Below are 15,563 nucleotides of genomic sequence, written 5' to 3' on the forward strand. Positions count from 1 at the left end.
AGGGGGAGGGGGAGGAATAGGCATCCTGTCCCTCTGTTGGCACCTCTCTGTGTGGGGTAAAAGGCGGGCGACTTCACCGTCTCAGCTGGGACGACACGCGCTGACTGCTGCAACACAACGAACACAACAACAACAACCGTTAGACGATCAATAAGAAACTGGGACGTCTGTGCAGGTGCAGCCTCGCACGTAGGAAACATCAGGTGTAAAACAAATCCTGTTTCTAAGTGAATTATTGAATGTACAGCAATCACAAAGTCTTTTCTTCGACACAAAAACTGCACATCAGCATTTATGGATTGATACCTGCGTCACAAGTTTCTTAATTTGAAAGGATGTATTCCTGTTTGCTTGATCTACATTTGAGAGGAAAAATCTGCATAGTACAAATACAAATAATACAAATAAACACTTCATTTCTACTAGCAAGATCTGCCATCCTGAACGAGGATACTGGACTTGGCTGTAGGTGCTTAAAGACGTTTCTCCTCTCGGCTAAGAGGCTTCTTCAGGTCTAAGTCTGCGTCCACACGACTACGTATTCGTTTTAAATCGAACCTCTTTCGCTATGTTTCATAATATTCAATTAACACTCAACTAAATCCTAATGAAGTGTTTTAACTCGACCATTGCTCATATTGAATCATCAGTCGTCAGGGTTTTACCGGCTCAATAGAAGAAACTCACTCCTTGTATTTGTAGGACAAAACCTGAGCTGGCAGAAACATGAGCTCACCATGATCAGTTGCAGTTACAATATTTTCCTGCTTCCACGTGTGCCGTGTTAAAGAGAAAACAAGATGAGGAGCTGGACGCCAACAAGCCTCATCCTGCTCCTTCACTAGTGGAAACAAATGGCTGCTCCCACTTCACTCTAAAGAAAACATTCTTGGTAGAAGGAAGCTGTCGCTGACGCAGCTCCTGCGATACGTCAGCGCAGAGTGGAGACGATGGACGTTTTTGACGAGGACCCACAGACAGAAAGAGGCTTAGAGCGATTTAAATCTCTGCTTTAATTCACGGGATCTCGTCTGTAAATCCAGAGGGAAATATCTGGACCACTCCTGGATGGATTGCCATTAAATTTGCTACAGATATTTATGGACCTCCGAGGATGAATCCTACTGACTTTGGTGTCATCAAATAATAGTGACTGTCCAAGGTGATTTCTTCAAATGTCTTGTTTTGTCCGATCAACAGTCTAAAGCTCAAAGTTAAATCTGTTCACTGTGATTAAACAAGAGAAAAACTGGAAGTTATTATTGATCATCAGACTAGTTTGCATTTAATTCTTTGTTAATCTATATGTTGCAGCATTAACCTGTGTTTGGTTCATTTGTAAAGATCCTGATCATAAAGAAGAAGGAATGTTTTCCTGATTAACAGATACCTTTTATGACGTGATCAATCAGTATTTTATGCTTGTTTAGTTACAGAAACAGAAATGCATCAAGTAAAACAGCAATTATATTATTTTTGGTTACAGTGAACTGTCTGTTTGACCAATGTTTGTGTTTCATATTGGACATGGACCCTTAAAAATAAATAAATCTTCACAAGATCTTAATAATAAGACCTGAAAACATTCATGTGGAATAGAGCTGAAAGGATGAGTTGATTCACTCATCTGTAAATATTTTGATAATTGATTAATCTTCAGAAAAAATGCCACAAATGGGCTTTTACCTGTTCCTCCTATTGAAGATTTCTGGCGATTAATCGATAATGAAAATAATCGTTAGTTGCAACCCTACATAAGAGGACAGACGAGGTATTGGATATTTAAATTCTGAATAAATATTGAAACTATATTCGATAGTTTCTCTTTTATATCATTGCAAACTGAATATCTTTTTAAAGACTCTGTATAATATAATGGGCATTTTTGCTGTTTTCTGATATTTTAACTAATCAGCAAACTAAATGATGATGAAAATAATTGTTAGTTGCAGCTCTAATGAAACATATTTTCAGATTTAGCCACCTGTCGGTGTGGATGTAGTTCTGAGAGTTTGTTGCCGTTGGTTCGATGCCCAGCAGTCGGGCTCAGAAGCAAGGCCAGCCTGCAGGAGCATTATGTGGATGCGTATGGTGGCCTTTGCACATTTTCTGGAGGCAAGGTGCACTGCTCTGTGTAGCATCTGTTATTTAGTGCTGCCTAAGGGATTCAGTGGCTGTGACATGCTCCTTTTACTTCTCTGCCTTGATGGGGATTGTCAAGTCCCTGGAAAGATCATATTCTCTCTGTTTTAACATGAGGTACTTTCATTTCTTGCAGGTCTGCCACTGCTCTGTCAGCCAAGAACAGAAACCTGAGGCTGCAGTGGACACACACTCACCAACACCAGACAGATGAAGATCGGAAAAACTGAGCCTGGTGTGATGGATCTGGATTTGTGCTGAGGCAGCAGATGGTAGAGTCAGAGTCTGAAACCATGGACCCAACCTGCCCTTGTGTCAACAGTCCAGGCTGCTGCTGGTGGTGGTGGTGTGATGGTGTGGGGAGTCCTTTAATACCAGTCAATGACCATGTTCCTCCTTTCATGGTCACAGTTCACCATCTTCTCGTATCTCCTTCCAGCAGGACACTGCTCCATGTCTCAAAGCTAAAGTCGTCTCAAGCTGGTTTCATGAACCACCATCATTTATAGTTTTTTGAGCTGCAAACGTTTTACTTTAGATAAAGCGTGGAGCTTGTTACTGTTATTAACCTTATTGGTAGTTTTACTGCTGTTTGTATTTGTTGTTTTTCATCTTTGATTTTAATTTACATTGTTTTGCATTATGATGTAATTTTTACTTGAGTGGACCCCAGGAGCTTCGTGAGAGTACAGCGTGCATTTTTCAAAATGAATGACAGATTCATTGATAATGAAATTAGCTGCTGGTTGCAGCCCTATTTTAAAGTAAAAACAACAATTATTAACAACAGAACTAATCAGTTTTACCCAGAATGCTCCTGTATGTTGTAAAACTTCTGTAAAAGTTGCAGCTCTTATAGAAAAAAGTAGTAAACGCATCCATATAAAGCCTCCCTGTGATACACCTGTACCTGAAAGTGCTCTAAATGTGTCAGCTCTGCACACAATGACTAACTCACTGGATCTCCCCAAACCAGTTAGCTGCCTGGGCCCATTGTCGGCTCATGCAGGCTGCGTCGGCTCCTCACCCCACCCTCCCCACCCTCCGCTCCTCGGGCTGCTGGGCTGAGTGTCGGGGCAGGTTTTCACCGAGGGAAACCAAAGGAATCTCACCAAGCAAGCTCACCGGTTAGTCAGTGACATGGTTTGAATGGAGAGGCCCAGCAGCAGAGGCAGAGACTGAGAGTGGGGGATTAAAGAAGTGTTTGACACAGACACTAGTTTATATTAATTACACTAATTATAAAACCACAATTAACAAACCTTAAACAATGACGTGTTTCTGTTTGAACTGAGATGTGCTAACCTTTAATCATCTCAATCGATCACACCCACTTAATGTAAATGTTTTAGATTATATATACCATATATATATATACACTGTTAGTCATTCAGGTATTTATCAAGGTTTTTAAATCACTCTGCTTCTAAATCAGAACTTTAACAATTTGTAGATTAACTGTCACAGCAGCATCTCAGACTAGATAGATGAATGGATTATAAGAGTAATAGCTAGTCGACATTACTTTCTATTTTTGGGGGAAAAAAACTGGTCTTCTGCTGACACAAGTATTTTGCAAAACATTAACAGATGTAAGAATTACTGAGCGCCTTGAAGGGATCTGAAACAACAAAATAAAGTCTCTTGATACAGAATACTTGGAGTGAGGCTTGTCCTCGGCCTGTGTTCTGTCTTTTAGTAAGATGAGAATAACCTTAAGAAATAGTTTGTTGTTAATAATAATAATAATAATAATATTTTGGTAAGTGATTCATTGTTTAATCATGTTTCAGCCTAATTATTAAAAAAGATAATTGTCGGATTAATCAACAATGAAAATAATCATTAATCGTTGCCTTACATAAGAGGACACGAGGTATTGGATATTTAAATTCTGAATAAGTACAAAATTAGAAAAATATTCTAAATCTCTCATCAGCGTCCACTTTATATGACGATCTGACGGCTTTTAGAAAAGAAGATTAAAAGAATATTTCTTGTCCTCTGCAGCACAAAAGAACACACAAAACTGGCAGCCACACACTGATAAAAAACTAACAGGTCCTGACCTTTGACCCCTATAATCTGACTAATCATTTCCATTCAAGATCAAAGTAAAATGAGGTCTTAAGTGGGTCATGATCGCTGAGGATTGGGCTGCATTTAGCTGTTCACCCAAACAGTTGGTAAACAGCCATATAATGGAAAAAAGTTTCCCCACATCAACTGTGTGAGGCTACACAGAGGAATACAGCCAGCAAGGGGGTGGGGGTGGGGGTGGGGTGGTGAATGAGGAAGCTGGATGCTTTTGTGGTTGAGGAAATACACTGAGCGGCAGGCCTGTGGCTGTGTGTGTGTGTTTCTAGGCTTTTTCTGGGAAAATGGCAGCCTAAGATATTAGTATTCCCATTTTAGAACACTTTGTACTTGTACTCTTACGCTCTTATTGTGAAAAATTGAACTACCCAACTGTATACACATTTTTAGTCTGCTACTGTTTGGTCTGATTAAATTATTTAAGTTCACTGTTCATGCAAAAAACATTCAAACATTTCATGGTTTTAGGGTTTCAACTAATGAGTATTTTTATTATTGATTAATCTCACAATGCTTTGATCTATAAAACATAACAGGGATAAAAGCCCATGACGACATCCCACAGCCCCAGGTGACGTTATCAGAATGTCTTGTTTAGTTTGATCTACAGTCTAAAATGTATTATTATCCAACTAACTATGATGTAAGAACAAGAAAACCTAAGATTTGAAAAGCTGGCACCCTTTAATTGAAAAATGAGTGAAAATATTAATTAATCATCAGAAATGGTTGGTAATTAGTTGACTAATTGTTGTAGCTCTACATGATTTCAGCTTCTCAAATGTGACTTTTTGCAGTTTTTCCTTGTCTTATATAAATTACAGTCAGCGTAATAGTTTTGAGGTTTGGACTGTTAGTCACAAAGAAACCCAAAGACATGACAACGAATAATCATTTCACCCATTTCTAAAGCAAAATGTCAAATATTTACAGTGTCTAACTTCTCAAATATGAGGAATTGATGTTTTTTTTTGTCTCACATGATAATAAGCTGAATATGTTTGGATATTGGACTGTTGGTCGGACAGAACAAGGCATCTGAAGAAGTCACCTTGGTCTGTGGAAAACAAAAACGAGCGTTTCTCACTATTTTCTGGCATTTTGTAGACAAAGTGGTCAATCAAGAAAAGAATCAGATTAATCCATAATGAACCCTGGGTTTCTCCAGAGTTCACCAAATTAAAAATTAGACTATTTAATACCACATATAATGTAATTGAATACCTGTTGCACAGTCATGCTGCTCAAGCATGAAAGATATCCATGTAAACCACTAGGGATGATAAAGCCCAGACTGACTTACTGAGTGCAATGAGAAATAAACATCAATTTATTTACATTTATTTGACATTTTTGTCATTATTTCCTGCCAAAGCTCTTATACTAAAGTTAACTGATCACTCCAGATGATCAGGCCCTAAATAAGCAACAGAAAATGGATGGATAAATCAATTACAAAGTGACTAATTAGTTTAAGCTCAGAGGTCTAGAACAATTGTGATCACCTGCAAAAACATTTTAAAACCAATGTTAGTGTCTACGCGGGCTATAGAAACTATGAGACTTCTGGGAATTAAGTTAAAACTTTTTCATGCCTTCTAAAGTCTTTATCTTTTTTATTTTTTAAAGAAAACCTAAATCAAACAAAGACTTTTCAGATATATATATATATATATATCGAGGAGTTTTGATAATGTAAGTACATTTTCCTGATATTGCTTACAAATTTAAAGTGAAGGGAAGTTTATAAAGCAGTGTTTTTACTTGTGTGTAATGGTAAGATATTTGACATTTTACCGAAGCAAAGGATCTGCATACTTCTCCCACCAGAACATAAATCATACATGTTGTTGGGTAAATTCATCGGGCAGAAAACACTCAAACCGACCGACATTAAGCAAAGTAAAACAGGATTAATCAGGCCTGGGCAGGTTGTGCAGCTGCTGCAGCCGCTCCCAGGTAAATATCCACTGCAGCAAACACACCTGGTACTAGCTTAAACTTAGGTGGAGTAAAGTTAGCTTCGGTAGCCTGACATTTAACTTACCCTGGCTCGAAGAAGCGGAGGTCTGGTAGTCTCGTCCTCCAAAACAACATGAATGGAAAGTGCCGTTGTGGCAATCCGTGGTCGGTGCAGTTTGACAAAAAATTAGGATGGGAGGGTGCTGGCAGGTCGCGGTGATGTAACTTAACGCCACCAAAAACACTCAGAAGTTAGCCGGCTAACGTTAGCCTGCAGTCGACGGTTTACCAGCTCGGCTAGTGGCGGTTACACTAGCGCTAGCCGCTGTTAGCCGTTAGCTGCTAGCTGTTAGCTGTTTACTTCCCAGCTGTCAGTGTCAGCGATGTCCGGCTCTCGCTACAAGACGTCTCTGAGATAAAACAGCGCATAAAACAAATTGTTAAAAGCGTTTAAGAGACACTTTTAACTGATTCAGGTAGCTATGGAAAAGTTTACCCGCACTCCTGACCTGCGAGCAGAGCCATACTCCCCGCTGACACAGTTTAATCGGTCCCTGCTCAGAAACACGGAAACGGGCCGAACGACACAAAATGGAGGCACGTCAGCGCCGCGTTCAGGTGCTGCAGGAAATTCCACTCCTAACCTGTAAGGTCGGTTGTAATGTAATGACGAGCACCAGGCATCGAGTGAAGTGGGGGGAAGTAGCTTAACACAGGAGTTGAACCTGACAGAGATGGATGTCTGGACGCCCCCCCCCCCCTCCAGGCTTCAACTGCAAAACGTCCCTTAATGAAACGCATAACTACCAGAAAGAGACACAAAACAACCACAAACTGGTCATATGAGACGTTAAAAACACAAACTGATGCAAAAACAACTATAAAAAGATATAAAATTACCACAAAGAAACACACAACTCACGAAGACAGGGTTAAAACGACTACACAGATTCAAAACGACCACAAACACGCAAATTACCATAATTAGATGCAAACATACCACAAAGAAGTTTCTATAAGAAACTATAAAACACAGAGACACCAGAGACACAAAACAACTAGTTACAAAATTTCCATAAAGACTAGAGTTACTAAATACTAGTTGGTGCCAATGAAATAAAAAAGTGCATAACACTTCAAACATCTACAGAATGTGGAATTTGCACAACTATATGATGTCTTTGTGTAGTTTTTGGATGTGTTGTATTTTTTCTGTCATTCCTCCCCCTGTTTTCATTGTATCTGAGTCAGCAAATTTTAAATTTATGTTATTGATTAGATAGATAGATAGATAAATATACACTTTATTCATACCCTAGGAGAAATTCAATTAAAAGAATTCAATAATGTAAAATACAGAAATATCATATAATACAATAATAACATTATGCAGAAGCAGAAAAAGTCAGGTGACTGAAACGTGTGCGTGTCTTTACAAAGGTCACGCATGCGCCGTGGGAACCAAAGCATTTCCTGTAAAGATGGCGGCGAGCAGAGGCTGTGTAGGACTGTGGAGGACATGCAGCGTGTTGACACCCAGACCCTCGCTCCTGTTCCCCGCTGCTGCCCGACTACAGAGCTCCGCGAGCGGGGAACTGGTGCCCCGGACCTCGCTGTCCCGGCCGCCGTGGGCGCAGCAGACGTGCCTGGTCCCGGAGGATGAGGAGCGGGGTCGACACGCCGCGGTGGTGAGCACCGTGAACCGGCGGATCCACGGGCAGGACTTCGGCCGGCTCTTCGCCGTCGTGCACTTCGCCGGGCGTCAGTGGAAGGTCACGGACGAGGACCTGATCCTGATCGAGAACCACGTCGAGGCGGAGTGCGGGGAGCGGATCCGGATGGAGAAGGTGCTGCTGGTCGGGGCGGAGGACTTCACCCTGATCGGCAGGCCTCTGCTGGGGAAGGAGCTGGTCCGGGTCGAGGCCACCGTGCTCGAAAAGACTGAGTCCTGGCCCAAAATCCACATGTCGTTCTGGAAGAGACACCGGTTCCAGCGCAAGAAGATCATCATCCAGCCGCAGACGGTGCTGAGGATCAACAGCATCCAGCTGGCTCCCAGGCTGACATGATGAAGATGATGATGATGATGAAGGCTGGATTATTTCACACACAGACTGCGGGTTTATTTGTTCTGAGTGATGATAAATATGTAAACAAACATGTCAGGGTCCACGAGTCTGTTCAGGACTCTGAGCTGTTTTAAAAATCAGCCACAAACCAGGACAGAAAATGTTGAGTTTACTCCTGTAAATAAACGATACACTGCAGAGATGTGACTGAGATATATTAAATATTTCTGTTTAAATCCCTGGGTGTTTTTAAAAGTCTGACTTTACAAACCTGTTGCTATGGCAGTTTCATTCAGAAAAGAACAGCAATAATTCACTGAAATATGAGTCTCTACTAGTTTCCCAGTTTTCTGACAGTAAATGAAACGAGGTACTGCTGCAACTAATGATTATTTTCTCTGTTAATCAGTTAATTTGTGTTTTTAAAATGTCACATATTCCCAGTGACATCTTCAAATATCTTGTTTTCGGTTTACTCTCAAAGAAGATTAAGGGAACCAGAGGAAATGAAGCTGAAACCTGTGAAATGTTGCTTTAAAAAAAGACAGATTATCACAATAGTTGCTGATTAATTTTCACTGATAAAATCAACTGCTGCCGTCTACATTTCTAGCCTGAGTGATATTTAGTTTTATTAGATTTGTCAAAGAATAAATTATGAAATTCTTGTGAGTTTAGATAAAAAATGATTTCCCAAAACCAGGAAGTTCAGTGTCATCAGCTGACCCCAGACAGGATATTAATCTTTGGGGAAGGTCGTCATTTGTTTGTTTGATGTTGCCCTCTGCTAAACGAAGCTCCACATTCCTCTTTGTCAAACCTGAAACAAAAAGACTCACGAGGCAGAAGGTTTGAACAGTCTGCAAAACAGCCGTTTTATTTAGAAACCCGTTCTCCCTGCAGAGCCCTGATCTGAAGGCACTGTTGAACATTTCTGCTCAGTGGTAACAATAACTGAACTCCAACGCTGGAGGAGATGTTTGAATCAGGAGCTTGTCCAACAGGCAAAAAAAACCCACCAAAGTCAATGATCAAACCAAATGAAATGTTTAAAGTTAACAGTCTTTTCACAAACCAGAGGTTCTTCCTGCTCAGAGTCTAAATTCAGAATCACGACCCGTCCTGTAGGAACCTCATGTACATGTCCAAATGGCTGACGATGACTGTATTGCTAAGTTTTTGATATTTAAACCCACACACACACACACACACACACACGTACTGTGTGATGTTGATATGCAGAGTTAAGACAAGCGGTTTCATCCATTCACAGGCCGAGGTGAGACGCAGCCACAACTGTAAACTCTTTGATTTGCTGAATTTAATTTGATTCAATTTAGTTCATGTTGAGTTTAAGGATGAGTTAGGATTTCTTTTTAAAGTAGTACAAACACTCACACTCAGGTCTTATGCACACTGAGAGTTAAAGGTCGCTGCAGTCATCAGTCCAAACTTCAGTCTGCACGGGACTACAGTGTAAAAGATCAGGGGCAACAGTGAGGTCTGAGGTAGTCAAATGAAGTGGGTGTTTTCATCCTGGTGGTCGTGTTTTGTCGCAGCAACAACAACAACAAACCTACGTGCGACCACAAGGATATATAAAAATATATAATACATTTCTCCGTCACTGCTCAGCAAGGAAACATGAAAATCAGAGAGAATTTTGCACAACGAAGACGAGACCTTAAGGAAATAACCACGTGACTCAGCTAAAGATCTTAACACGTTTCAATGTGTTTGAAAAGGTTTGAAACCTTCTGAAAAATGAGTTTACGCTGCGATCGACCAGGAGTGCAGAGGTGTGTAATTGGGCTGTTCTCATTTGTCTGATTTAGAGCGTCTGAGCTACAAAAACACGCAAATCAGTACGTATTTATAAACTCTCAAACAATACGAGCCCCGTTTACAGCTGTGCTCTCACCTGGATACGTTATCTGGATCCACTTTTTACACCTTCAATAAATAAGTGTTAGATTCTGTTCACACTGTGATCGACCTCTAGACGTCGTACAAATGTTTTTCCTCATCTAGACTGAATATCCAGATACAGATCTCATGTAACTGTCAGGTGTACACGGGCTCATGGTATTTACACTTTAAACTTCTACACACGCTGTACGACACGTTTCAGCCTACTTCATTTAAAGCACTGAGGCCTTAACTCTGACTGCTGCAGCTTCATATGAATGTGAATTTTGTCTCTCATCTTTTACACTGGGATCACATGAGGAGAGGATGTCTTCATGGCCAAGGAATGACAGCAGCAACCAAAAAGTCTCAGTTTTTACATATGTGCATGTGAGTGTTTGATAGACTTACAAACATCCATCAAGACTCTTCAGGCCATGAGTTCAACATGTGCCTGTGCTTCACCTTAATAACCTTCATTCTGTTTTTGTATGAAGACACCATGGCAAAGTAACACTCTGCTGAATCTGAAAGGCTAATGTTGATTTACGTATCACTTTGTGAAACATTTTCTGATTGGTCGGGAGTCACTGGTGTGTTCAGCGTTCAACACAGTGATCCACCTTCAACCTTTCAAACTGATTGTTAGTATTTCTATCAGATATTTGTGTTTGATCACGAGCAGAGAGCTGTTAAAATGCCAGGATTCTCACTGGAGTTTGGAGCGACATTTTCTCATCCTTACAGAATGAAGGGAAATAATCTTCTTTAATGTATCAAGGCTGACAGAGCCAAGAACAGAGTTTCTTCCTTTTGTCAGAGCAGCGAGGAAGGAAACCATTTTCAAAACAAAATCTCAAGTATAATCTTCAAAAGCCCGATCAGAATTGTCCAAAAGATCGACTCCTCTTTCTCGTCTGCTGCCTGAGGAGATTCTGTTTGCTTACGTCCATCTTCTGAGGTGTACAAGCCCGTATCGAACGGGTTCTGTGGCACCGTCTGATCGTAAAACACCCGCATTTCAAACTCGCTCTCTTTGTGAGACGGGTGGCCGTAGATGCCGATGCCCACCGGCCTCACAAAGTCCCCCGGCACCACCACCACATCGTGGCCGCAGGTGGCCGACTGCAGCTTGTAGGTGTCGAAGCTAGGCTTCAGGGTTTTATCAGACACGTAGAGGTCTGCGTCTCCCTTGAGGCTTTGCATGTGGAGGATGATTCTGCCATCGTGGTTGAGGCGCAGGTAGCTGTAGTTTCCGGCCCCGATCTGGCCCTGAACCACATGAAGGAGCACCCACTCTTCAGGGATGCCGTCGTCCTCTGAGGGGCTCAGGAAGCCTCTGGCCTGGGACAGCAGGAGGACGACGACCAGGGTGCTGCAGCTCAGCATCATGATGAAGGCATCTGTCATTCAGACTCTGCCTGGACGACACCAGACAGCCTGAAGAACAGGATGAGACACAGATGAAAACCAGTATTTAGCTGCCGCACACAAACAAGGAAAGAAGCTAAAACTCTGCTGATTCATTGTCATTGTTTGGTCTATAAAATGTCAGAAAACAGTGAAAATTTCTGAGGGCCAAAGGTGTCATCTTCAAACTGCTTCTTTTGAACAATCAACAGGCCACAACCTCAAAATATTATATTTTAAATGAAATTAAAAAGAGAAAATAAGCAAATCCTCACATTTGGGAAGCAGGTAGTAATTTTGCTCAATAAATTACTGGATCAAAATTGTTGTCTGTCAACACTGATTCAAAAGAAGAATAATTTGGAAATAAACTTCTCAGCCACAAAAAATATTGGACCTTGTTTATTGCTTATTTGTATCCCTTTAAGTTGTTGTCTATATGCTCATATATTCTCCTCTGCCTTCATCTAATCTGCTGATGTGTCAGTGTGATATTACACTGTGTTCATCAGTCGCCCCCGATCAGATAAAACAGTGGCACATTAAGGTAAGACAGTGATATAACCAAATAACAGGTCTGTGGGACAAATCCGGCCTCCAACAAAAAGTTATATTGTATATACAGCACCCAATGAAGTCTCAATAAAAACGTAACATTTTAACAGATAATAGAAACATCTCAGCCACAAATAGGGAACAGTGATACAGAAACTGCAGCAACAACAGCAACATTAACAATAACACTGAAGCAGGCTGCTGTCAGATTTTGCTTAACATGAATTTAATAAAATACACAAAAAATAATTACAATATACAGTAGATGTCTGTATCTATGCTGCTTGTAAAACTATTAGACTGGCTAATGGTTAAACCCAACTGCTGACCCCTGACCCCAAATATAAGTTACATGTATGAAACAGAAAACAAACTTAACTTTAAACAGAAGTGAAAACCAGACAACAAAATAAAAGCCTGACATCTTCATGAACCCGCCACAATGACTCCCAAACAAACACAGACAGGACACCTGTGACAGTGGCCTGTGTTAACGACCAGCTCGGTCTCAGCTCCGCCGGTGAGTCTGACCTTTGATACGAACGGAAACGTGCTTCAACGGTTACAACCTTTTTGAACCACTGAACGTTAGCCACCTGTAACACCTGATACCTGCTTTAACCGGAAGCTTCATCGCTTTCAAACCAGCTACGTGTGGTTAATCTAACATTAAAACAGAACTATGTTGTTTTTAACAACACTTTAACATGAGCAGCCTCAACAACCTGACGGTGTTTGAGTTTAAAGCTAACAGCTAACACAGCACCTGCCAGCCAGTAACACCTACCTGTACCAACAACCTGTTTTAAATACGGAATATACGTATTGTTTAAAGTAAATATTTTGTTATAAACCTATTGGTTACCTGGTGTTAAAGTAGAGATAAGGCTCTGGTATTATCCTGAGCTAACAGCTAACTAGCTTTTTACTTTCAGTTAGCATTCACGCAGCTAACGTCGCTGCTAGCCTGATGAGTTTGAGCTGAAGTTTCAGTTCTCAAGGCGGCGGGATAAATTTAAACTTTATAATCTAGTAACTAAATTATGGTTAAACATGTACAAATTGGTAAATTCGAACAACTCACCCAGCTGTTATTGACTAACCGGCATCTTCGGCCAAACACAGCAACCTGTCGAAAGTTAATAAGTTCACCTCTTCTTCTCTGCCGGTGGCTTTGACTCAGTCAACGACAAACCGCTCACTGCTGCCACCCACCGGTCAAACCTGGTAACTGCACCCAGCAGAATCCAATTAATGAGCTTTTGGTCTTGTTTGTTTCTCTCTGTGTGATGTGATTCACTTTGACTTTACATTTGATCAGACCTGATTTTATCGAATAATCTGATTCATTTCATTTCACAGGTCCCAGTGTAAAATGGTCTTTTTTGCATACTACTTGCAAAAGTACTAGACACTGACAAAAGCTTGTACTTGAAATAAATTTTCCATCTTATTACGTCATACACTCAATTGCCAGTTTATTAGGATACAGTATATAACTGTTTTAGAGAGGTGTTGATTCAACTTTTTGGTTGTTTTGGGACTGAGTGTATATGCTTGTTGTTTTAGCTAGAATTTTCATTTTTGTGTATTTTTACATAAATAAAATCTGCTTAATGAATTATCATGAACATGCTGCAGCATAATAATGCTTAAATTGTGGCAGTGTTGAAGACACTTGAATGCTACAGCTACATACAGTGTTATAATAACCTACAGTTTTAATTTTGACTGAACTGTGTCAAACAGATAAGAAAAGGTCTTTATTTGCTCGACCCTACATGGTTTCTGTCCCAGGGGTTGTTTTTGTTTTTTTAAAACAGTTACTTTAAATAATCAGAAGTGTGGCTATTAAAACATAAAATAAATATGTAGTCATATAGAAATGAAAACAAATTCATCCCAAAAAGAAAGAATCTAACTGGAGTCATTCAGCAAGGTGTCAGTCACGTCTTATCCAGATCAATGTTGCATCTACTGAGCCCATCCAGCTTTAGATCAGCTGTCTTACTGTAATTTCACATTTGTTCAGATATGCACCATGTTAGCACGATATCTACTGAAATACAGTAAAGAAGGTATTTGAAACTGGATTTTTTATGGCACATTTGTAGCCTAGAGGTTTAAGATCCAGATAATAACAATAATAATAATCTTAAATGCTTTTCACGTAACCCATTGACACTCGTCATACATAAAACAAACAAATGACTACACATTGATGAGAAGCTTGGCTACAAAGTCTAGAGTTAAAAACAGACATGGACTCAGTATAGTAACCTCAACATCCCTGTTCAGGTTCAGGGGTTTTACCTGCATGTCCTCTCCTCATCTTTCTCACAAGTACTTTCTCCTTTGAGGAAGGAAAATGGTGCAAAACTATCTAAAAATAAACAGATTCTCTTCAGGGTCTATGGGTTGTCATTCCCCTCCTCTCTCTTCTTTCACTTCCTGTCTAATAAACTGCTAAAATGACCCGTAAAATATTGTAGCTACCATCATAGGAACCTTACCTTTAGTTTTTTCCCTGTGCCTTAGCGGTGCATATTACCAAACAAATCTGCAGCTATGTGAAATACCACAAAGTAACTGCTTTACAGAAAACCCGGGGCCTTTGGGACTTTTCCCACTCGGTAATCAGGCCTTATTCTCACCTTCCAACACCTGAACCAGAGCAGAAGACACATCTTCACGTGAACCCCTCACTGCAGAGAAATGAGCGGGAATCAGCACAGCAGGACGATTTGGAAAGACTAATTTTCTTTTGGAGAAATGTCTTGTAGTGACAGATGCTGTATCATCAAGTGTTACTTTATTGGACTGGATATTATTTACGTTTGCCTTGGCATCACTAAATTTAAAGCTGTCCTCTTCTTTAAGTCAGAACCACAAAGACATTCCACATGTTGAACTAAAAGTCAGATTCATTAGAAAAAAACAAAACAAAAAAAACAACACGAAAACATCTGCACGGACGACAAAAGCCAAACGCTGCCTGAACATTTGCTACAGACTCTTCATGAAACCAAAACGTGTCGACATTTGAATTTTCTCTCTGTTTTCGTCTATGTTGATCTGTAACCAATTTTTATTCTGGTTAGGTAGAATTATCTGTACACGTTACTCTGCTTTAACCATCTGTAATCCAACAGTGATCATCTCCTCCTCTGTGAACCTGTGAGATAATACAAAATAAATTACAAATCTGTCTCCAGGCATGCACACTCACACCTCACGCATAAAAGAATCAATGTGTACTAATTTCACATGATTTGTTTTTATAATCCTTTTTCACTTTAATGAACACCAACTGTAGTTTTAAACAAAAAAAAAGAAAAGAAAAGAAAGAAATAAAAAGAAAAAAAGAAACAAAACAAAACAAAAAAAACAACAACAAATGTTCCGGGGGGGGGGGGGGGG

General features: G+C 40.2%; 2 protein-coding genes across 2 annotated transcripts; one reads left to right on the top strand and one right to left on the bottom strand.

The window, feature by feature from the left end:
* Positions 1 to 7,656: 7,656 nt before the first annotated feature.
* Positions 7,657 to 8,506, top strand: mrpl21 (mitochondrial ribosomal protein L21). Its single transcript, XM_023411450.2, has one exon. It carries the CDS (start codon positions 7,683 to 7,685, stop codon positions 8,268 to 8,270), a length of 588 nt encoding a protein of 195 aa, XP_023267218.2. The 5' UTR covers positions 7,657 to 7,682; the 3' UTR covers positions 8,271 to 8,506.
* Positions 8,507 to 9,120: 614 nt separating this feature from the next.
* cunh6orf120 (chromosome unknown C6orf120 homolog) lies at positions 9,121 to 13,344 on the bottom strand. The gene is made up of 2 exons (XM_023411451.2): positions 13,228 to 13,344; positions 9,121 to 11,618 (listed from the first exon to the last, which is right to left on the bottom strand). Exon 2 carries the CDS (start codon positions 11,586 to 11,588, stop codon positions 11,022 to 11,024), a length of 567 nt encoding a protein of 188 aa, XP_023267219.1. The 5' UTR covers positions 11,589 to 11,618; positions 13,228 to 13,344; the 3' UTR covers positions 9,121 to 11,021.
* Between the last annotated feature and the right edge of the window lie 2,219 nt (positions 13,345 to 15,563).

This window comes from Seriola lalandi, unplaced genomic scaffold (assembly GCF_002814215.2).
Source record: "Seriola lalandi dorsalis isolate HSWRI2012SDOR001 ecotype SW California unplaced genomic scaffold, Sedor1 jcf7180002054466, whole genome shotgun sequence".
Taxonomy (NCBI): domain Eukaryota; kingdom Metazoa; phylum Chordata; class Actinopteri; order Carangiformes; family Carangidae; genus Seriola; species Seriola lalandi.